We start from the raw sequence: 22636 nt of genomic DNA, 5'->3' as shown, positions 1-22636 counted from the left end.
ACCTGCCCAAATCGTAACACCACTTCCCTCTCTCAACCGTCAAAAGACTTCAAACAAAGCCTTGACTCATCTGTAAACAAGATTGCTGTTGTCCAATATTGCTCAGACCAATTGATGTGATATCTAGCGAAACTATCAAGCCTTGTCAGAAGTTCTGAACCATCGGCAGGCCTTCTCACACATGGTCCAGCTTCTGAAAGTGCCTTACAATGCGTAAAATGACGTTAACATTCCTAACATGTTGAAGTTGTAGATTGATCTCCAACAGCAGTAGAATGTCCATTACAGAGGACATTAGAAACAATAAAACGATAATCTCTCTGAGATGTGACATGAACCATACTTTCTGGAGTAACCTCCAATATCCATGAATTGCTGACTATTCTTCTTACTATCTCTACAATTTGTTGGGTATTTAAACCCAGAGGAGAGTTTTTCAAGCTTAAACCACAAGCCATACAACAGCCCAAACATTGATGTATATTCATTATGCAACATGGAATGAGAGACGACACATTTTATTTTGTATGTCAGTGCCTAATCTTGTCTGAGTTTCACACAATAATTTTAAAATATGAACTCTGTCATTGGATATTTATGTTGGTTCCATAAATGGTTCCAACTATTTTCTGGCTTGGCATTACAGGGAAATGTTACTGTCAGAGATCAACTTCTTACGATCTGGTAAAAGTTGGATATTTAGCATTCATCTTTGCTAAAGTGCTTTTGATTCCTCCCTCCATTTCTTGGTACTTAGTAGATGTTCTGTCCTCATTTTAAGTATGAGAAAATTTATGAAATAAATTAATTATGATCAAAAGGTCTTTGATTTTTGATAGGCATTGCAATCTACCTGACTTCTCTATTCTCCAATTATGAAAAGATTAGTTGGAAAGAATTTCTATTTAAAAACATATTTAATAATTTGTCTGAACATGCTTTAATAATTAAAATTATATTTTAAGAAGTCTGCATGATAATACAGGATATTAAAAATAACTTAATATTAATTATGAATGAGAATCAACAATTAAAATTTTAAAATTTTCCAGGGGAAGAAGATCTCAGTCAACTTCTATGGAAGCAAATACACCACCTCCAACAACATCACACCGAGAGCACAGGTCAGTAACAATTTCTAATAGGTAATATTATATCGCTTGGTAAAATTAGCTACTCTTCCTTAACTTTCAACACGCACTGGATTTTCCACATAATTCTGCTATTTACCTAATTCTATTATATCCTATTAACTACCAATTATTTTATTAAGTTACGAAATAACTTTAATTTTGAATATTTCCCATATACATATATATTTTTTTTTAATATCTTCCACCTGTTTTCTTCTTATGTTTGTTGGTTTTATTTTATTACTTTTGTTTTTTGACACACTAAAACAGTGTGATTTGAAACAGCTTTTTAGCTCTGCCACTGCCGATCAACCGGGTGTGACGTCTGTTTGTGGCGTGATTAACCTAGCTTTCACTTTTGGGTGCTGAAGACTGCTTGTATTCGTCTATCAATACTCCTTTGCAAAACCCTTTAATTTCTTAATTGTTGAAGATTCACAACTGAGTAGGGCATTTCCACCAACATTCACCTATGCTTTGGCAGTTGGCAAACACACAAATATACATTTTGTCAGACATTTAACATGGTCTCATCTATCGATTGTACCGGATTAGTCACATCCGGTTGGGGATATGTGCGCGGTTATGCTGGAAGTAGGGATATTTAGTAACCGGAACTATTTGTTTTCTTATTTGCTTTCAGATGTGCCGACGGACCCCTCATGTTCGATGATATATCACATCTGGGAGCTTCTAAGTTTCAATGGGAAACAAGAGTTTGATTAAATTAATTCCCAGCTTAAAGAGCTATTCTTGTCACAAAAAAATCCCCCCAAAAATCATTTTTTCCCATTTGTTTTCAAATGACAGGGATTTGGTCAAAGATGTTCAAAATGTCAACAAATTAATTTTGTACCATAAGCGGAATGCTAAGGTGCTTTTGCTAAATTATAAATCATACAGGCCATTGATTAACTAATAGAATATGAAAGTAATGATATTTTTTTTATTGATATAAAACAAAAAACTGGTCATTTCTTAATAATAGATGACTTTAAATTGCTATTATTTATAACAAAGACATATCAATTGTTAGAATTTTTCCAAATATATTAGATTATGGCTTAAAAATTAAAATAAACAGTTGGCCAATCACAACAATCTGTTAAAATTACACCACTGTGTACAAAAAATATCGTTGGAAACAATGCATTTTTACATAAACTACAATAGATATAATTCAAATAGTTCTGCCAAAGCAATGAAATTAAACACATTCACCCCCTGAAGTTGGTGTAAAGGATGAAGAAAATCCATTCTTACATGAAAACGTCCAATTACCCGACAAATAAGAACAGCAAAATAAATTTCAGTCATAAATAATGTGTATGACAGTATTTAAATAACCCTTCAAAAAACTTTTTTTCAATCTGTAGAAAACTTTTAATTTGCAGAAAATTATGATTCATTCTATTTTGTAGGGATCTCAGGTGAAGGAATAGAAGTGAGATTTTAGGTGGCTGTTGCTAAATTTCATGTCGTATGACAACCCATTTTTTAAAAAAAGGCGTAATAAGTGGGTATAATTTAAAAGTCTGAACGTTCTCTTTTTTCCTTACAATTTTATTTTTTTGATATAAGAAATTATACACATGATTTGACATGCCAAACACAACATATTGTGCCAAATGCTCAGTTTAAAAGATTCCATTTCGTGTTCTTGTAAAATTTTAATAGTCCTTTAAAATTAAAAACAAAACAAAAACACCTGAGATTTCTTTAATAACATACACTTTTTATTTAAAATATTGGTATACAAAATTGTAACAAAATTATCAACTCAATTCAACTGCTCTCTCTCTTTTTCTTGAGATTTCACCTTCTTTAAATGCATGGTAGAAACATCTTTTCTAAACAAACCTAAGACCACTTCCACTTACAAAAGTAATAATTTAAACAATCTAATACATATCTATGTTTTATGAAGCACCAAACAAAATAGTACCAAAATAAAGAAAAAAAATCTTTGACTTTATCCTTAAACAGAGTGCAATAAGAATGGGCATCATTCTTGTAAGCTCAGTAAAGAAAAAATAGTTAACCTAGTGCACTTTATTATCAGAGATGTCTTAAAAGTGAAATATAAAAAAAAATGTTTAGGATATATCAGATTATATATTTTAAGAAAATAATATATTTTAAAAAGATAACCTAGCATCAATCATTAAAGTTATAATTGTTGTTAGATGTTAAAATAAAATGTTATATATTTATGTGAGATAGTTAAATATATTGTGTGTGTATTAAAGGTGATTAGCGAAGCTGTTTTATATTTTGTGAAAATAATAAAGTTGTTACAAAAGAAAGAAAAAACCTGTGCAATTTTTAATGTTTAATGTTCATGACATTATGAAGTTTACTTTTTTAAATAAATTAAAGTCACTTTGAACAACGTACAAAACCACTTTGTTACAAGCCCTTGTCCCTCAAAGCAAAGGTAAAGGATTTTACATAACATTTTCTATTTGTCTTATTCATGAGTGGATCTTAGAATTTAGGAGCTATATTGAAGAGTAAGCTGGGTTTTATATATANATTCATATATTTAGAAAAACAATAGTTAACAAAATTAACAAGAAAAAATTATGCTTAAATAAGGACAATAATAGATCTAGAAGGGAATAGTCAGATAGTCAGTCCATAGGGCTTTCAACTTACAAATAGTCCATTCAACAATCATAGATACACTACACATTTAGCCTGCCTATTTATAATAACTGCTACCCCAGCGCATGCCTTTAAATACTGTAAATAATTATTTTTTAGGCGTTTAAGATGTTCTGCATGATTGAGGATGCTTTCATAGCCCTAACCACAGAGCTAGATATTTTATTATTGTTTTTATTCAATTTCGGATTCATGAAAACTACTTTTACAATGGTTTAATTTTAAATAAAGTCAGTATGATTTAAAAATGTGCTTTCTCATCTTCCTGGAAAAAAGGATTCGATATCCTTGGAAATTTATTAAAAATTCTTTAAACAATTATATTTTTTAGTTTATAAACTTTTTTAAAATCAAATTAATACATCAATATTTCCTATTGAAAAATAAAAGTGTGCATGACATTTGATCCAGGCCACATGTCTGATAGAAGGAAAGAATATAACCTGTTAGGTTTTCTATTTTTCCATAGGAAATATCTATTTCTATAAAATGTGAGTATGATGCTGATGACAGGAAAAAATACCGAACATCCATATAAAAAAGGAAAATATTTGTCCACAAAAACCACATGGAAAAGTTCATAACCTAAAAAAATACTTTATAAAAGACAAATCTTTTGAACAATCCATGTAAAACCTCTTATAATTAAAAAAAAATATACATATTATACACTTTCAATTATCACCGACTTTGTTTTAAAATCCCTTAAGTAATTTTAATTATTTTAAAAGGTCAATTTTTCTATGTAAAAATAAATTTATTCATGCTTCATGCTTCATCTAATGGATGGTTGTCTTGATAGTAGACTTCCTCCTAAAATGAATAAATTTTTTATCTTATGTGATTCCTTCTGGCTTATAAATGGAACTCCCTGATAAGAATTATCAATTTTTATTACATTTTAATTAATATATTTGACATAAAAATTATATCAAAATAAATAAAAATTCATAAAGGAGATGAAAAAGTCAACGGTTGCATTCTATATATTTTATTTTATTTACAATTTAACAACTGCATGCGGATTTTATTCAACTTCTTTTCGTCTTTTCTTTGCACCACTTTAGCTGTTTGGAAATGCAGTGTGCATGAAGGTAAACAAGCTTCAGCTTAATGTATTCTTTACAAACAAGGATGAATCATTTCAAAAATCATGTTCATCCTTGTATGGTTTTGCGGTTTAAATTATAATATGTGAACAGATTTATTATTGTGTTTATTACTAATTTCCATATACTTGATATATACTATAGAATTATCTACTATTATAAAATTATTGCTGCACTTGTAAATTTATTAACAAGAAAAAACTTCAATATGGATTTTAAAATTAGATGTATTTATGGGTAATGTGAGTAATAACAATAAAATATATATATTATTTTTAATCAAAGTCACAATTTAACTCTAAAAGATTTTGCGTTTTTAATAGTGATTCGGAAGAAGTCAAAGATAGTGATGTTGAAGTGGAGGAAGAAGATTTCACAGGAGGATCTCATGAAGACTCTGATACAGACACTGGCCAGGAATACGTGGTGAATAATTGTTACACTTTCTTGTTTAATCCATGGCAATAACTTTTTATCTAATTTACAGGAACACAGACATCTGAGTCTTCACCTTTACCAAAATTTAAGCCCAGTCAAGCTCCAGGATGATGATATGCTTAGATAGCAGCTCCACAACAGGAGGAATAAGTGCAATATTTCGACGATTTAAGGCATTATTTATACGCTCGAATATTTTCTGGCTGGGGATGATTATGGCAGCACTATGTTCAATGGTGTGCTTATACCTGTACAAAGATAACACGGTGTTAGAAGAATTTTTCAAAAATTATGATCTAACCGAAGAGTTTAATAAGTGGTTTGGCAGATAAAACGTATGCCAAATAAACAAAACAAATATGGATTAGTTTGGGAAATTCAAATCAAACCAAGAACTTAGCAGTTTTATGAAGATTGGAGCATCAATTATATTAACAGAAACAACGAAACAGCTAAAACAAATTAAATTACAGCTTTGAATAGTGACATCAATGACAAGAAAAATCATAAAACAGAAAATTGATAAATTTATTTCAAAAATTGCCAAAATTTAAAAACTCGCTTCCACATTTAGATTGCTTTTACTATATGTAGAACACCTTATATACAAAAAAAAAATTAAAAACTGTAAATTAAGAGCTTTTAAAGTTATTAAAGGGAACGTTTAGATATGCTTGGTATCAAAAAAACTTAACTGCATACAAGCAATAATAGCATCAAAACATGATTTCAATTTCTAGTCTTCTATTATGACTGAATAAATATATTGAATACATTGCAAAACAACAATAAATAAAGTGATTTTTTTTCATTTTGTATATAAATTATATTTAAAAATGAATAAATTATTACTAGTAGTAAAAATTTTATATGTTAAAAATATTCCTAATGTTCAGTCAAGAGTAAAAAAAAATTAACGTATTTATTCTTTTATATTTCCGTCCTTTTGGAAATGCCAAGAAACCAAAACAAATGTTCGTCCAAAATCAAAAAATTTGCTCTAAAGCACATAAGAACATGGAAAATTAATCAAAGAAAAAATAAATACTTATAAGTTTTTAAACGTGGTCACAGCTTGATTCAAACCTTGGCTTAAACATTGTACTTTTCATATATTAGAGAAAATTAAATGCTTTTATGATGTGTGTACAAGATGGTTTGTCAGAAGACAAATTAAACTGAACCCAAGCTGAATCATAGAATGTTTCGACTGAATCATTAGATGATCCTTAGTGTAGTCCATATTTTATAGCAATAAAGCACTAAAATTTCACAATTATGTTATTAAAAAACAGCAAACCTTCAAGTACACACAAATTATTAATCAAATAAAACCAAGGAAATAATTTTTATACATTTATCTTCAGAGAATATAGTGACTGTATTTCTGTCTAGTATTGAGAAAAGATTCTAAACAAATTGTAAAATAGTTTTAGTATAATTTGTATTGCTAGCGCCATGTCAAAGAATATATTCTGCCTTATGAAACCAAACATTTATATTTACCCTTAGTGATAAATTTTTTCTACACCTCTTCTTCATTTTCTCCAAATCCTTCAACCAGGTACCACCTAAATTTTTTACTCAACTTGACCTAAGTTATAAAAAAATATAATGTATCTAAATTTTAAGAAAAGTAATTTGGAAATAAATAAAAAATGGTTTTAGATTGGTAAAAACATGATTAGTATAAAATTTCTACATAGAATTTTTCATTTCAGAAGTAATTATCTTCATCGATTGCATAATTTAAACATAAATATCAGACATTGAACTCATTAAATACTAAAGTTGATGGTGGGTGTTGATCAGTAAGCGAACACATGTTGATGTGTGAACACACTCAGTTAATTATTCGGTTCATTTATTTTATACTCATTTTTTTTATATATATATAAAAAATATAAAAAAATTAAAAGGTTTTCAGCTATCATAGAATATACTCTTAACAAGAATAAAAAGGATTTATTGATACTTATACATTTCTTTTCAACCTCCAAGCTTTCTTCTGTCATTTTGCTTTCTCCGTTTTATTTACTTTTATTCTTTTTATGAAGTACCTCTTTGTTTTCCTCCTAGTATCACTTTTCACTAAATAACTTTCTTTACATTCGTCCAGCATCTTCTTCAGGGAAGGGTTTCTTTACAACCCTTTAAAATATTTTTTTATTTGGCACATTGTCAACTTGGCAGCAGCTGTAAAATAATATTTTAAAAAGTGCCAGGATTTAAGAGCATAAAGTTTTTTTTTTTTTTTGAATATTACATCTGATAGGCAGTTTGGGCTGGTAATTTACACCCAACTTTGGCTCTTAAATCCCTCCGCTTATCAGGCAATGAGACACTACACTCAACACATAAACCTATTGCTAAAACATATCTCTAAAAAATTTCAAATTAGTTTAGTTGATGTGTAGAAGCAGAATGGTAAAATAAAAATATTAAAAAAAGGAATATTTCAACTTACAGAAAAAAAATTGGCGAAAGCAGGGCTTATTCACTTGAAGTTGTGGACATATGTCCGATATTTTGAGAGTAGAATTGCAATCTAAAAACTTTGTTGCCCTTTGTAAGCTCAAAAGTTCAAACCAGCAGGCTTTCATGTATCAAGAGTAATTCTCATGTACGAGGTGGTATTCCTGCACACTCTATATGGAACCAAGGAATGACACCCATCAATTAAGTGAGAGCAAGAAATCATTCTCTACATGCCAGAAAATTTAAGCTTTGGCCAAAAAGTAAGTGTCTGAGTGTCAACCTCACATGGCATATTATTAGTCAAGTGAAGATAATCAATCACTCTTCTATGATTCAGATCCTTCGAGAGCCACTTATTGACAACGCTCTCGATACAAGCTTCTCTGCATTTTTTAATTACTTTTTTATCTTGAATATTTTCCTCGAACGTCATTAAAGAACAATGCACTTCAATAAGTAAGTGATTATTAGTTTGAGCATATAATACATGATCAATGTCATATCGTTAATTTACTGATAAAAATGAGTACATCACCATTTAATTAATAATTTAAAATCATATGGATGGGATCTTGTCATTACAATCTGTATAGAATTTTTGTTTAAATCAAGTATTAATTTGCATATCAATGTTGTACCTTTAGTTTATTAATAAGGCTATGATTGTCATCATGTCTGTTGAACTACACCTTTCTCAGTTGTTTTTAAATTCACTAATTTCGTGGTCTGCTTGATCAATTAATTAAGGTTTTTAGTTGAGATAAAAAAGTCGATGGCACGAGCGGGATTCGAACCCACGATCTTCGGCTTGATACGCCGCTGCTCTACCACTTGAGCTATCGTGACCTCGATTCACTCGGACACCAACCTCCCATCTCAACCGCAATGTTTTTAAAGAACAATGTACTGTAAAAAGTAAGTGCATATTAGCTTGAAAACGTCCAGTAAATAATTTTAAATTGGACCATCCATTACCACCTTTTCAGCAAGTTTGATCAGTAAAATAGCAATTTCTTATTAATATAACTGAGTCTATGGTGAGATATAATATTAAGTTCACTAATTTCGTGGTCCGCTTGACCAATTAATATATTCCAATTAATTAAGGTTTTTAGTTGAGATAAAAAAGTCAATGGCACGAGCGGGATTCGAACCCACGATCTTCGGCTAGATATGCCGCTGCTGTACCACCTGAGCTATCATGACCTTGATCCACTCGGACACCAACTTCCCAACTCAACCCCGTTCGAATCCCGCTCGTGCCATTGACTTTTTTATCTCAACTAAAAACCTTAATTAATTGTAATATAATATTAAGGTTGAAAGAAACCAGGTATTCTATGATAGTTTAATTTATTTAAGAGTTAGATATTTCAGGCTATAAAGCTCATCTTCAGCATTCCTAAAAAGCATAAAATTTCAAGTTATGACAACCAGCAAACAATACAGTTCATGTCAAAGTTGTACATAAAACTATGGGCTGATGCAACAAGGTGCCCTGCAGAAGAAAGGAAAGGTAAAAAAAACTTAAGTGACCGCATGGCTGAAAAGGATGCCTGAAAGGTAATTGTAAGTAAGAAAATTAATAATCTCTTACTTTTGTATTCATATATTTTTTGTATAGTAGTTGTTATTATAGTTATAGATCAGCAATCTTTAGCTAATATCTTATTGTTATTTTTTTTTACTTCCTCAACCAGCTACATACACAATGGACCACTAAAACTACATTTGATAACCCAACTTCTTTAAAAAGTAAATCCACTACATCTTGTTTTGTGACAGGGCTCTCTTTAATAATAAATATTTAGTGATATTTAGCCTAATGGTGTAATGCTAATATACTGATGAAGATGAGTTCATCACCCTTTAATATCAAATTTAATTAATAATTGAAAAATAAAGATGAAATGTATACTAGTCATTAGTTTAAATTCTGCATGGAATCTTCCTTTAAATAAAATATTAATGTATGTTTTTTAGTGACCAGTTGTTATAATTTGTTGAAGTCATGAGGAGTCAGGAGTAAAGTATTTAAGAAAAACACTTTTTTTTTTTTTTTTTTTTTTTTTGCCGATGTTTCGACCTTTATTTGGGTTATCTTCAGGGCCAAGGGTGAATTACAAAATACATGTTGACTGGAGAAAAATACAATACAGATGTATATATAAATTCTGAACCAAGTTGTATAGTATTTCATATATCATTTATGTGAGTACGAAATACTTTGTTCAAAATTTATCCGTATCATATTTCTTAGTTATTTTCAGGAACTAGACAAATCTAAGGTTATGCGTTTCCAAAAGAAAATGACCCTAATGAGGGGAGGCTGATGCCCCTGAAATTGATATCAATAAAAAGAAAATTAGTATGACCTAAAGGAAGAGTAAAAAAATATCTGTATTGTATTTTTTCCAATCAATGTATTATATTTTTTAGTTCACCTAGGCCCTGAAGAAAAAGGTCGAACATTGGCAAAAAAATGAAAAAGGTGTTTTTCTAAAATATTTTCTTATGTATATATGTTCACTTATTTTATTTTCCTAAAAAGGATTTTCTTTAAAATAAGGTTAGTCCAAGAGACAAGTGGTTTTTGTACTGGTTAATTTAGTTCACTTTTTTTTAATTTACGTTGTGGGTGGTTTTTTCTTTTTTTGCACATCAGAAAGACCTTGCAGTCTCGCCTGTCCATTGCGTTTTTTCCATAAGGAAAGCTGTTTCTCTTCAAAGGCATTATACAAAGAAAATGAAAGTGAAGAAGGGCACTTTTCTCTGGCCTGTTGGCCTGGGCAGAGGGCATTTTAAGTTTTCACTTTCATTTTCTTTGTATAATGCCCTTTCGGGAGAGACAATTGAATAGCTTCCTTTCAGAAAAAAAGCAATGGGATAACATTCGAGACTGCTAGGGTTTCCTGATGATGGGCAGAAAAAGAAAAAAAACAGCCCGAAATATAGATAAAAAAATCAGTATAAAAACTACTTGTCTCTTGGACTAACCCTATTTTAAAGAAAATCCTTTTTAGGAAAATAAAAAAAGGTAAAAATATTTACATAATAATCTACAGATGTGGTCTTATATTAATAAAAATAAAATACTTTATTCCTGACCACTCTTCACGACTTCAAAAAACGAATATATTAATTTTCATACCAATATTTTACCATGAGATGTAACCCTTTAATGTAAAAGTTATATAGTAATTGATATGGAGTGGATATGGCCATTTTAAAATCTGCATGGAATTCTTGCTTAAATGAAATATTAATTGTAGAACAATGTAGTACTTTTAGTTTATTAATAAGGCTAAGATCTTTGCCATCTTTTTTGAACGACATATTTTTCGTTGTTCATTAAAGAACAATGCACTTCAGTAAGTAATCATTTCTTATAACTCATTAGCTTGTGTATGACTTTAAATATTGAAGACGTGCAATGAAGTTTACCCTGCAGACCTCATTGCCAACTCTCTCCAACTACTTTCACTCAAGGGAGAAATTCTTTAAAGACGAATTATAACATATTCTTTCTTTATATTTTATTTTCAAAAATTTCGTTGATCAAAAATTACGATATGCAATGGTCGGAGAAGGAAGGAATGCGCCGTTTGGAGTCCAGGTCGGCGATTGTCCAACTGGTTGAATATCTCAAGTGGCCCCTCACTTCGCGTAATCGCGTCCATTCTCGAGCCGTCCGTCCACTCTCGCTCGTTGTCATTCTCATTCCGACTCGCCGCGGGTGAACACGTGAGACTCGCGGTTTAAACGAAGAGATTTGCATTTCATCCTCTGGACTCGAGACAGGTAAGACGCATTTTACATATTAATATGTGAAAAGGGTCCATTTGACGTCTCATATTTGAAATTAGCGCGTTTTTCCTCTGTTAGGATAAATCAACAATTTTTTGATTATACAGTCAATAGCCACATAAACTGCACATCCTGATCGTTTATATGTTTATTTGACATACTTCCTTCATTCCATGATAATTACATACAGCTCCCGCCGATAATAAAATGCGCATACTTAATAAGTTCTAAGTATTTGCGTTCACAATATTTTTCACCTTTCTCTTGTCAACTCCTACAAACAACTTAAAGGTAAATTCAAGTTTCTTCAATACAAAAAACGTGTAATATTCCGTAATATTACATTAAAATATTTAAAAAACTGCAAATAAAGCATTTTTTCATTATTGCAAAGAAGATTTCTAAAACACCGAAAAACGTGTAGTTTTATCAATTTTAAACTCAAATTTTACAACAAAAAAATCCCATTTTCGTCTTTTTTTTTGTAACCGTGTAAAGCTTTGTAGGCTGATCTCGTCTGATTATTAGGGTTTGCTTGTTGTGACTTCATCTAACGTTAGCGCATCCAAAGCTGTACAATTTTTAAAATATAGTAAAGTTGTTAAAAAATGAGTAGGTTTTAACTAATTCATCCCTATTAAATGTATTAAATGAGGAAAAAGTGAATATTTGTTATTTTGAAAATTAATATTAAGAAAATGGTATACTTTATTTCTCACCTTCTACCATTTCATCAAACCCTGAAAAAACTCTTTACAATCTTGTTAAATAAGGGGGCACTCTCAACACGTCACACAAGAATGACACATCTACACGGAAAATAAACACTTTGAGCTCTGAAGATGATCTCAATAAAGATCGAAACGTTGACATAAAGAAAATGTTTTTCTAACACCTACGCACACCAGACCGCACCTACCTCACGATTTCCAAATAATCTTATTAAATAATTTACCTAGTAAGTAATTATAATCAGGCAAAATAATACGTAATGTAACATGTAATAAGCATACAAAAAACATTTTCCGGTATTAAAAATTCAATTCAATTTATAAATTTATATTTTACAAATCTGCCTCAAATAGTATAACATTAAATATCCATTGTTTATGTTAATAGCAAACCTGCTGCCATACCCGTAGCAACATACCTGCTGTGGGATATGTTCTGGGGTAGTTTAGGGAAAATTCCAACTTTTTTGTAAGACTTGTAAAATCCATACTCAGAAGGCGGCGAATTCAGCTCAATAATGTTATGATTTGGTAATTATTGTCCTTTTATTCTATAAATGTCAAAACGCTTAGAAAATTTAGCTTATAACTCTTTTTTATTACTAAATTTTTTTAATTATATTCATTAGTTTTTGTGGTCCGCTTTACCAATTAATATCTATCAATTAATTAAGGTTTTTAGTTGAGATAAAAAAGTCAGTGTCACGAGCGGGATTCGAACCCACGCTCTTCGGCTAGATACGCCGCTGCTCTACCACTTGAGCTTTTTTAATTATGCCAAGTTTCTCCCAAATGGTTAATGGTGTAATCACATTCTAACAATCGGTTCAAAGAATAATTAATCACTTACAAACAGATAGAAAACCCGATAGTAATATTTATCAAAAGTAAGATAAATGAACGCTATTTATAAATTAACGAATAAATAAACAACAAAAGAATTATGTAAGCTAGCAAGTGTGGAAAGTCTGCATTCGGAAAATTTTTTAGCTGTTTGAAAATTTTTCTCACCCTTTTATACATATCTGGTGAACATTAGATATCTCCAAACAGTCGGAAGAATTAGTCTGAAAGACCAAGGTCCAGTGGGTGTGTTAAAATTGCATCATTATTATTAACGGTTTAACAGTTATCTAAATCCGAGTTAAACTCTTTCCTGCAGACGTTTTTTTTCCTCCCCAAACTTTATACGCAGATTGAACTTGAAAAAATCGATTGAAATCATGATTAATCACTTTATAAAATCTAGATGAGGTTAACGGTGAGATAATGTTAATTCGTGTAAACAGAAAGATAAACGAACGTTACGCCTTTAGTTGCAAAAACGTGTTGCTTTTTTCTCAGTTATCGCCTAAAATCAGTACGGTTCTCGTATTCTCGCCGTGTCGATCATACTGAACACTGTGCAGTTTACACGCATTCATCATATGATTTAACAAACCGTTGATATTTATTCCTTAGATGGTGTGTCCTCTCGAGTTAAAAACCTCGGAACAGAAAAAAAAAATTTGTAAAAAATTCCAACAGCTCTCGCTCTAAATTTAGATATTGCCCTTGTACGATTGTATTTTGGCATGATTCACGGTACATCGCACTCGTGGATAAATTTGGACATCTATTCAGTGTCAGTAACACTTTAATGTGTAAATATATTTTCGAACCCAAATGTCTAATTTGATTATTTTTCTCGACTCGTTTTAAATTCAAGTTATAAAATTATATAAAAATATGTCAGGAATGTATCTAATTACTAATGTAGTTGATTAGTAAAAATATGGCATTCAAAAATTAATTAAAAACAAACATCCAACCCAAATATTGCAGTAATTGTACGGAAAATTTAACCAATTTTATCTACCGTTTGGATTTTGTGTCGATACACTTGCCGTTCCTTTAAACGGAAAAAGCTATTCATTTACTACAAGATAAATTCTGCACATGCATCGAATCTGTGATCATCAGCCCCGGTGTTTTGATGATCAGGCCTCGGTCATAACGCTACCCCAGCCGAAGTTAGATTCCATGGGCTGATACCAATCCATTGGGCATGATTGGGTGAGACTATTGGGGTGATTGGAGTGTTTTTTCGTAAAATCTAATAAATTTTGGAGGAATTATTTTTTAGTAAATGGGATTTAAAGGTTGTTGTAGAGGGGTATTGGAGACGTAATTCGAATTGATGTGAAGAATGTGAAGAATGAAGAGGAAAGGATTGGAGAAGTTGGATGTTGGAAGGATCCCCTTAGTTCTATGCATTCGTGATAGCCTCATAAGTTTTTACATACGTTCCCAAATACTCGGTCGTCCGTAAAAGGACAATGAGGATCTTTAGCGTCCGTACCTGGCTCGTGCTTTACCGGACGTTTTGATTCTCAAGATGAACCCTGAGGGGCCAAGACGAACCTCACTCCCTGCTTGACCATTCCGAGTGGTCGGGCCTGCATTGTGCATCAGACCGTATGCCGCGCGTAAAGGCTGGTCTCCCACGCACTCCGTACATAGATAAGGAGACTCTCTCTCTCCCAGAGTGTTGGGGCTCCTCCATTGTAAGAACTTCCGGATCCGCTCCGGCCGCGGTTTTGATTAAAGTGGAATTGCTAACCACCCCTGAGGTGACTGCCTTCGGTAAAGGAAGCCCATGCAGGGCACCACCGACTACTATCCGTTCCCATCCTCTACTTCTCACGCATTCGCGGTACTCCCGTCAGCGTATTCTGAGCGTCCTCAACGCTATACGCTTCTATAGTCCGATCCCTCGTATCCCGTGAGGCCGGGGTCGTAACGAAAATCAGACACAAGTGCTTGGGCGGAGGTCACAGAACAGCCTCTTCTCTAAGTTCCCGCCAGGGGCATCGCCACTAAGCCACTACGAGTCCTTTCCCATGTAGCAAGGGCTGGACTTTGGAACATTTCTGCTACCCCGTAGTACAGATGGTTATGCACCCTCCTCCGTCTATACAGACAGAATCTGGTACACCAACCCTCATGTGCCTCTGATAAAGCACCCGCCGTCCACTGCCGACCCGGAAGCCGACACGAATCCAGCTTGTGCTTTAGAGAGGTTGCCACGCCCTCGAGGCTGCACCATTATTTTGCGCCTGGATACCCCCCTAGCATCCAAGGGTTGGGAGAGGCCTCAAGGAAATGTGCCGAAGGACCTGGATTGAGAAAGGGGAATGAACGAGGACACGAGGCTCGCCTTTTCAGGCTGCACCCCTCGCCTTGTCCACACTGTACCACTTATTGTCACCGTAGTTCCACATTAAGTGGTCTAATGGCTCCCATGGGTGAATAGAAGAGACGAGATGGCCGTTCAAGCGCCGAACGAGTCGACATCATCTCGACCAGTAATCTCGAGGGACGAATTCGAGACCGTGTAACCGCCCGGCACACATCTCGGATTAAAGCTGTTCATTCTCAGATATCCATTCTCCACATTGTCGCATCCAGGGGGAGAGGCCATAAGTTGTACAGTAGATCATACTATCTGTTTAGGTCTTGTCGGTTCTGTATGCTGATTCTATGTTAAGCGGGAGTCTAGGTGGAACTCAAGGTAAACCAGTCACATTTGGGGATAGGTTGCTACGGAGTGTAAATGCGACATGTACGCGCACGATTTCATTTTCCATTGTCAGCACCAATCTAGCAATACGTGAGATAGGCCTGTACAGATCTACTTCCGAAGCAACAGTGGAATCGGGGACGGATGATAGTACTGTTGTCTTATCGCAAAGGATGCAAGGAGACTGGTAGGTTTAGTCGGAACATCTGCGGTTTAAGGATATAGAAGATTGGTCCAAGTACAACACTACCCTCATTACTTCGATTCTGAGTAATGTGATTTGATAGATGAAAGCGGTTGATTAAGTAGAGGGTATTTGGCAGAACAAGCTTTAACAGTACGACATACTACATACAGAAGGGCACTCATATAATATTCTTTGCGTTCTTTGCGAGCGCAAGCCAAATTTATCTGGGAGTCCATCTAAATTCTAAACCAAAATGCTACCGAGTATCTGTTTCACTTGCCACTGTACAATTTTTCCAATTGCCGTCTCCGCATTTATTTTTTGAAATAGTGTTTCAGTTAATAAATCACGTTTCTTCTAAAGGACATTCTCGTATCAACTTCTGCAAATAAAATTCAATCACGGTAGTGTATACAATTTTCCGTTAATGTAAACAACGAATGTGTATTAACAAAAGTGTCAATTAACCAATTAACGAATAATACTTGACTAATGTTTTAATGTCCAAAAACTTCTGTTTCTTGTTCTACACCAACCTACTCATCTAGAAAATATGTTTCAAGCAAGGAAGGCTTGTGTGGTAGGTGATATGTTAAAAATAAACCTGATGCTAACCCGTTCCCGAAAAGAACCGGACCGACAAAGGGTAATCTGTAGAGAACAAAAATCAGTATTTTTTATTAACAGCCTAGGACATTATTATTTAGAAATAACTCCAGCCCTCAAACGAGTCTACGCTCATTTAACCACACTGAACTTAGAGGTGTGCTTGACCTAGTTAAGTTAAAACTTGAATTTTTGAATATCAAATTTTAGCGTTTTTTTTCAAATCTTAAAAAAAAACAAGAAATCTTTTAAATTTAAAAAAGTGTAATATTTTTGTTGGTTATTTGGTTTATTATTAAATCTTATTGCTATTAACTTTTTTTTTTCAAAATCACATTCGTCGGCATAATCCCATATTTTCAGAATCCACTATTTAGCACATCTCTATGGAATAATATTGTATAAAAACATTGTATAAATTCATTTTTTTCCATACATGTATTTGTAAAATTTAAACAATGTTTATAAATCCCAGGTCCTGAAGATGATCTCAATAAAGATCGAAACGTTGGTTTGATAAAGAAAATGTTTGATCTCCAAATAATCATTGGCTAACGGTCACTAAACACCACACATTGTATAAAAAATTATTATTAAAATATATATGTATATGTATACTCATAAAGAATTTATTGTTAATATAATAACTAGAATATTGACTGAATTGCTTAAAACTTATGGTTGGTGGTTTATCGCAAGTATGCCTTGAAAAATAAAATCGCAATTTAGCACCTTAGCGGTCTTTTTTTCCCTCTATAATGTTTAAATTTGCTCTTCAAACTTGAATTCTTTAAGTGATTAATTGTTTATTTAAATTTATTCAAACAAAGTCGCGTCCTACAGGCAAAAAGGTCGAGGTTGTCTTAAAACAGCTAGAAAATTAATAATTCTTTGGACTAATCGTTAAACCTTGCACTTCTATTTGGCGGCAAACCTTTAGAAAGGACTACCGTTTAGAAAGTCCCGAACCCCAAATTTGTCCCCAGTGAACGAATTCGTTTGAGCCGATTTACAAAACGGGAGACGAAATAAATCGGCGATCGCTGCGACCTTTCAACAAGGGTCAATTGTTTGCCTTCGCAATAGCACCACCCAGATAATACACAGTTACAAATTACGGTCTAGATTATATACATTTTTACATAAAGAAGCCATGCTATTCAAGGCGAAAATACATATTTCAAAGATATAAGGCAATTATTATAGTAGGACTTTTGTAAAAGTTGCGCATTTTGAGTAATTTATAATCCTCTAGTGGCTTTCTTATTTCGTCTTCGAAAGGAGATCTGGATAAGTGATGTGCTGACAAAATATTTGCAAACACATGATAAGTACTGCACTTCAAATCGTTGCTACAATAAATGGCACGGGTGGTTTGATTAAAAATTAGACTGAAAACAGATGTAAGATTATGTTCGTTGGAACAAAAATAATTGGCATGAACTCAAAAATATTTGAATCGAGTGCATATACTAAAAATATGTTTATGTTAAATTAGGGAAAACTATAAAATAAATTATTATTTTCTTTATCGTATCAACGTTTGGATCTTTATTGAGATCATCTTCAGGGCTTCATGTCAAAATGTTTGTAAATCCCAGGCCCTGAAGATGATCTCAATAAAGATCGAAACGTTGGCACCTCCGTCACACCAGACTGCATATCATGATCTCCGAATAATCATTGACTAACGGACGCTATAAAATAAATATTCAACTTATCCGATTACAGATAATTTCCTTAAATTCTTAGTAATAAATTTTTTCTTTTTCATATTCTACTCAAATCGAACAACAAGTCAGGCCAAAATAGTTGTCTATGAACGAAGGGCTTTACAAACGATCAAAAAATCATTTCTTAATGAAATCTGACAAAGACGTTTTTGATCTTTACCCAACTTGTTTTTCCTCTGAGCATCTTGACTCTTTCGCACTAACAAAACAGATCAAGTAGTGCAACTTTCTCTCTCAAATATTATGAATATCCGTTCATAATATTTGTTATTGTATTTCCCCTCATTTTCATCGGAGGAACTATTTGCAACCATTTGCCACCATTTGACCCATATTTACTTATTAACTTCAGAATCCTGATTCGTAGTAAAAAAAAATTATGTTATTTCATGCAAACAAATTTTTCATTTTTCCATGAGCCTAATCTGTCCTACCCTCAAGCAGAGATTCTTTTCTTTTTTTTCTTCTATTTTCGTTTATTAGAGACCCTTAGATACTCTTGTAGGTATTACCTATGGGAGTCAAGGTTTCATATTTTCCAGCAATTAGCTTTAATTTACCATAACTGACGGCTATCTGACATGTTTTCGTTTCGCTGGATTGCGACACTATCATTAAGTTTATCGCCGTTTACAAAATGCTTATTCATACATAAACAGAACAAGTGACGACCACTTTTTTCAAAATCCTAAACTACAAAGTATGGACTCTGAAATCACCCAAGCAAATTGACCCAACTTCCCAGTAATTACACCAAAGACGAAAGGCACCCCGAGAGGATATTTCCATGAATTAACCTTGCTTGTTCGGAATTAATGGTTTTACGAAAGCCATTAGCACAAACATTCGCCTAGATGTTCACATTTTTCCACCTTTAAACAAGCGTGCGATGACCAGTGCTAATACATACGTTTCCTGTACGCCCTTATATTTATTTTATATTAAATTATTCCAACAAAAACGTTTTTCAACAAATTGAAACTACAACAACAAATCTATAATTAGGTAAAAAGCACAGTTATAGCAATTAGCAACTATGCTTCTTCTTCAATGCTTCTTCTCTTTGGGATTAGTTGTTCAGGGGGTCATATGGATTTGTTATTTTAAACTTTATGGTGTTGCGTTCATTTTCAGCAAACTGCTTGCCTTATGTGGATTGTTGGAGTGTCCATTGAGCTTCTTTACAAGTTCTAGCCGGGCTTAGGGCTGCAATATCGTCTGCGAAGTGATCAGTTGTGACGTTTTCGTGTGTAGGAAAGTCGCTTACGTAGACGAGATGAAGAAATGGGCCTAGGCTTGCCTCCTGCGTCTCCAGAATAAATAAAGTAAGAGTTGGAAGTAAAGTTCTAGCATTTTATTTTTGTATTGTGAGGAAGTCAGAAGCAGGTGTCTGGCAGATGAACCTTTTGTGTAATAACCCTGGGATCAACTCTCTGTCGAAATTCACTAGGTTTCGTGGCCCGCTTGACCAATTTATATCTTTCATTTAACTAAGGCTTTTAGTTGTGATAAAAAAGTCAGTGTCACGAACGGGATTCGAACCCACGATCTTCGGCTAGATACGCCGCTGCTCTACCACTTGCGCTATCGTGACTTCGATCCACTCGGACACTAACTGCCCACCTCAACCTCGCCTTTTGAATTTTCCCTCCTTTTTGCCATTTTTCAAGTTAGTTTATCTCAGCTAAAACCTTAATTAATTGAAAGATAGTAATTGGTCAAGCGGACCACGAAAACTAGTGAATTTAATAAGTAAAAATGAAGTATACCTTCACTAAAACTCTCCGTGGGAATTTCATTTGTCGCCGAGAATCAAATAAATAACATGACTTTTGAAAAATGGCAAGAAGGAAGAAAAATTCAAAAAGGTGGGGTTAAGATGGGAAGTTAGTGTCCGAGTGGAGCGAGGTCATGACAGCTCAAGAGGTAGAGCAGCGGCGTATCTAGCCGAAGATCGTGGGTTCGAATCCCGCTCTTGACACTGACGATTTTATCTCTGGCAAAAGTTTTTGTATCTTGAAAAATTCCCAGGCGTATCTTATTTTGTCGAAGGTGTTTAGGATGGCATCGACTACTTGGTTGGGAGGAAACGTGATGTCCTAAATCCCATTTGTGAGTCTAGGAGTAGATTGAGGTGTGCTAATAGGTTTGATAGTAAGATAGATTTAAATATTTTTGAGAAATACTGTTTTTTTATTAAATTTAGTACGAAGGCTTTGTTTTAATTTGGGGGAGCGACTGAGGGAATCGAACCCACAATCGCGGTGTCTAACAAGCCAAGAGTCTGCCACGCTATCCACAACCGCGGTCCTCGAGAATAAAGTTATATATAAGACTTATTTGCCTTTATTTCACTTAAAATTTAAACTTAAAATTCAAATGGAGGTCAATTTTATATAGAATGCAATGTGTACGTTGTTCAATTACTCTTTAGGCCAAAAATTCATTTTTTGGTATAAACTGTAGACGCAAAGAACTATAATCTTAGGTAATTAAAGAACACAACAAATATGGGAGCATAAAGCAAGAAAAAAGAATATTCGCAAAAACAACCCAATCGGAAAAAGAGGAAATCTCTACATCTCTTCATGAACGTCCTTCTTCCCCACGACAATACTCCTCAGACTATTATTTTTTTACTGGACAGGCGACTGACTAGGAACCCCCGCGCTGGACTGACAAGACTGGAACTAAAACGATACATATTTGACCTAAGGTCTAAACTGTCAACGATTTATCGTTTTACATATCCAACCCACAACATTTCCTAGCAAAGAACACTGCCTTAAAGTCCACTCGCCCTTTCCACTAATAGAAAACCCCTTGAATCCCAACCTGCATGTTCCATTCTTTCAAATACCCTAAGTGCAGATTCAAAAAGAGTTAGTCACCATATTTCTTGGTGGAGAGTAAAAGGTGAGAGTAACAATATTGGAGCATCTCCAACATCAACCAAATCCAATCTCAAACACATGGGTCCTCATGTAATAAAATCATGTTTTACATAGTCTAGAAAAATATATTTACTTATTGCAAATTTATTACAATTGTGAATAACAAAATTGCCTTATATCATATAAAACGTCCGAATGTATTTCACGATGCTTAGTGCCAGAAAGATAATTTTTGTTGGAAGGACTGTCACAAGGAGTCATTATTAGCAGTTCGAGACTAAAAATAAATTGTAGTCTATTCTCATCAGAGGAAATGTCTGTAGCCTTTAATTTCGTGATTGAAGCCTTCCTTTATATTCATAAACCTTCAAAAACAGACGTATAACTGTATGTCTACTTATTTTTATGGTCAATTTAATTTTTGTAACAAACCTTCATTAGATTATTATATTCAAGCATTCACGGGCTTCCTCAACAATAATTCTTGTTTAGTTAATATATACTAAAATCAGTTTTCCATGAAGGAAATGTTTGATCCGTTTTCGTAAATGGTTGAAAAATTTATAAACAGTTAAAAAATACAATTTAGTCTTCCCTGCTACTGCTGCATGATTTAGAACCCTTGTGAAAACAAACTCCTTGTTATTTATCTTCTTTTGAGCTCGAACGATTTTCAAGTCCACTTAAATTTCGACAGAAGTAAAAACCAATAAACAAAATTAATTCAAACCTTGCTGACCTCTGCATTGAAATAATTACTGGAATACTTTGATGGAAAAATTCTATATTTTGAAACATTTGACAGATAAAATAATTTATCGTAATACACACTGAATCAATCGTCCGATTTCCTCTTCTTCTTTTATTTCTTTGGTAATGTACTGGTTGTGAAAAAATTTTCATGTTAAAAGTCGAGGAGTTTAATATTATTATCATTATTTTTTTTTTGTTTAAACGAGGGTTCGCAACAGCAGAGGGTTGTATCAACAAAAATGTTACAGTAGAAAGAAGTAAATTTCTCAAATTTAAACGGCACTTCATTCATTTGTTCAATGTTGACAATAAAACCGTGGATATTTGAACAAAATTGGAGATGTGTTGGATTTTATAGAAAAAATATTTCATAGATTGTGTACTTTTTTGACACTAAAGGAAAAAATTAAGACCTGGATAAATATATAACAAATACACTTATGATGCGAAACTCATTACTTCTAACAACGCTTTATTGCATCATAATTTACGTTTCGACAAAAAACAATACTTTTTAAAGGGTATTTCAACTATGAAG

General features: G+C 33.1%; 2 protein-coding genes and 1 long non-coding RNA gene across 12 annotated transcripts in view; 2 read left to right on the top strand and 1 right to left on the bottom strand.

Annotated features, from left to right (window-relative positions):
* Positions 1-5965, top strand: part of LOC106660890 (slowpoke-binding protein) — a 111891-nt gene extending 105926 nt beyond the window's left edge. For 4 of the 6 annotated variants that reach the window (XM_014383920.2, XM_024230601.1, XM_014383918.2 and 1 more), the window contains 3 exons: positions 1053-1124; positions 5233-5335; positions 5397-5965. In XM_014383920.2, the coding sequence (XP_014239406.1) occupies positions 1053-1124; positions 5233-5335; positions 5397-5474 (253 nt within the window). In that variant the 3' untranslated portion in view covers positions 5475-5965. Of the gene's footprint in view, positions 1-1052; positions 1125-1776; positions 3417-5232; positions 5336-5396 lie in introns of those variants that run through there. The other 2 variants (XM_014383919.2, XM_024230600.1) reach the window with 2 other exon arrangements.
* LOC106674379 lies at positions 5508-8177 on the bottom strand. 4 transcript variants are annotated; one of them, XR_002911016.1, is made up of 5 exons: positions 7815-8177; positions 7614-7729; positions 7408-7543; positions 6854-6941; positions 5509-5595 (listed from the first exon to the last, which is right to left on the bottom strand). It is a non-coding gene; the product is annotated as an uncharacterized LOC106674379 (long non-coding RNA). The 4 variants fall into 4 exon arrangements; XR_002911014.1 differs by having other exon boundaries at positions 7329-7543; positions 7815-8176; XR_002911015.1 differs by having other exon boundaries at positions 7342-7543; positions 7815-8175.
* A 3322-nt stretch (positions 8178-11499) lies between these two features.
* LOC106660916 (sialin) overlaps positions 11500-22636 on the top strand; it is a 36883-nt gene continuing 25746 nt past the window's right edge. Inside the window, exon 1 of one of the 2 annotated variants that reach the window (XM_014383956.2) lies at positions 11500-11626. The gene's annotated coding sequence lies outside the window, so the exon portion shown is untranslated. The remainder of the gene's footprint in view (positions 11627-22636) is intronic. The other variant, XM_014383957.2, reaches the window with a different exon arrangement.

Source organism: Cimex lectularius, unplaced genomic scaffold, assembly GCF_000648675.2.
Source record: "Cimex lectularius strain Harlan isolate CLEC.00 unplaced genomic scaffold, Clec_2.1 scaffold61, whole genome shotgun sequence".
NCBI classification, from domain to species: Eukaryota; Metazoa; Arthropoda; class Insecta; order Hemiptera; family Cimicidae; genus Cimex; species Cimex lectularius.
Note: the sequence above shows the minus strand (reverse complement) of the source record. Positions and strands in the feature narration are given on the sequence as shown.